Consider the following 360-nt stretch of genomic DNA (forward strand, 5'->3'; position numbering starts at 1 on the left):
GCTGGCCCGTGCATTGACTTCTTACGCCAGCCTCGCTCCCCCTGCTCACTCTCCCCCCTGCTTGGTCCCTGCAGGGTCCTGAGCATTCCTCCGCCCGCCCGGAGCGATTCTTGCAGATGTGCAATGATGATCCCGATGTCTTTCCCGTGAGTGGCAGCCGTGCTGAGCTCAGTCCGGCCCTCCTGTGTCCTTGATCCGACCGCTGCCTTGAAATAGGGAGGGGTGCAATAACACCTGGGTGGGCTCAGCGCAATGCTGCGGTTGGAGCGGGTGTTGTGGAGCTGGTAGCAAGAAGCGTGGGGTGCCCTGTGCTTGCGCTGCGTCCCGGAGGGTTTGGGGAGAGGGGCTGAACCTGGTGTA

The 360-nt window shown here is 62.8% G+C and overlaps 1 protein-coding gene across 4 annotated transcripts in view; it reads left to right on the plus strand.

Annotated features, from left to right (window-relative positions):
* Positions 1 to 360, plus strand: part of LOC104157385 (2-oxoglutarate dehydrogenase, mitochondrial) — a 19,115-nt gene that overhangs the window by 16,720 nt on the left and 2,035 nt on the right. For all 4 annotated transcript variants that reach the window (XM_009694697.1, XM_009694698.1, XM_009694695.1 and 1 more), the window contains one exon: positions 75 to 146. In XM_009694697.1, coding sequence (XP_009692999.1) covers positions 75 to 146 — 72 coding nt within the window. The remainder of the gene's footprint in view (positions 1 to 74; positions 147 to 360) is intronic.

The sequence above is a fragment of the Cariama cristata genome, unplaced genomic scaffold, assembly GCF_000690535.1.
Source record: "Cariama cristata isolate BGI_N322 unplaced genomic scaffold, ASM69053v1 scaffold15632, whole genome shotgun sequence".
NCBI lineage: Eukaryota > Metazoa > Chordata > Aves > Cariamiformes > Cariamidae > Cariama > Cariama cristata.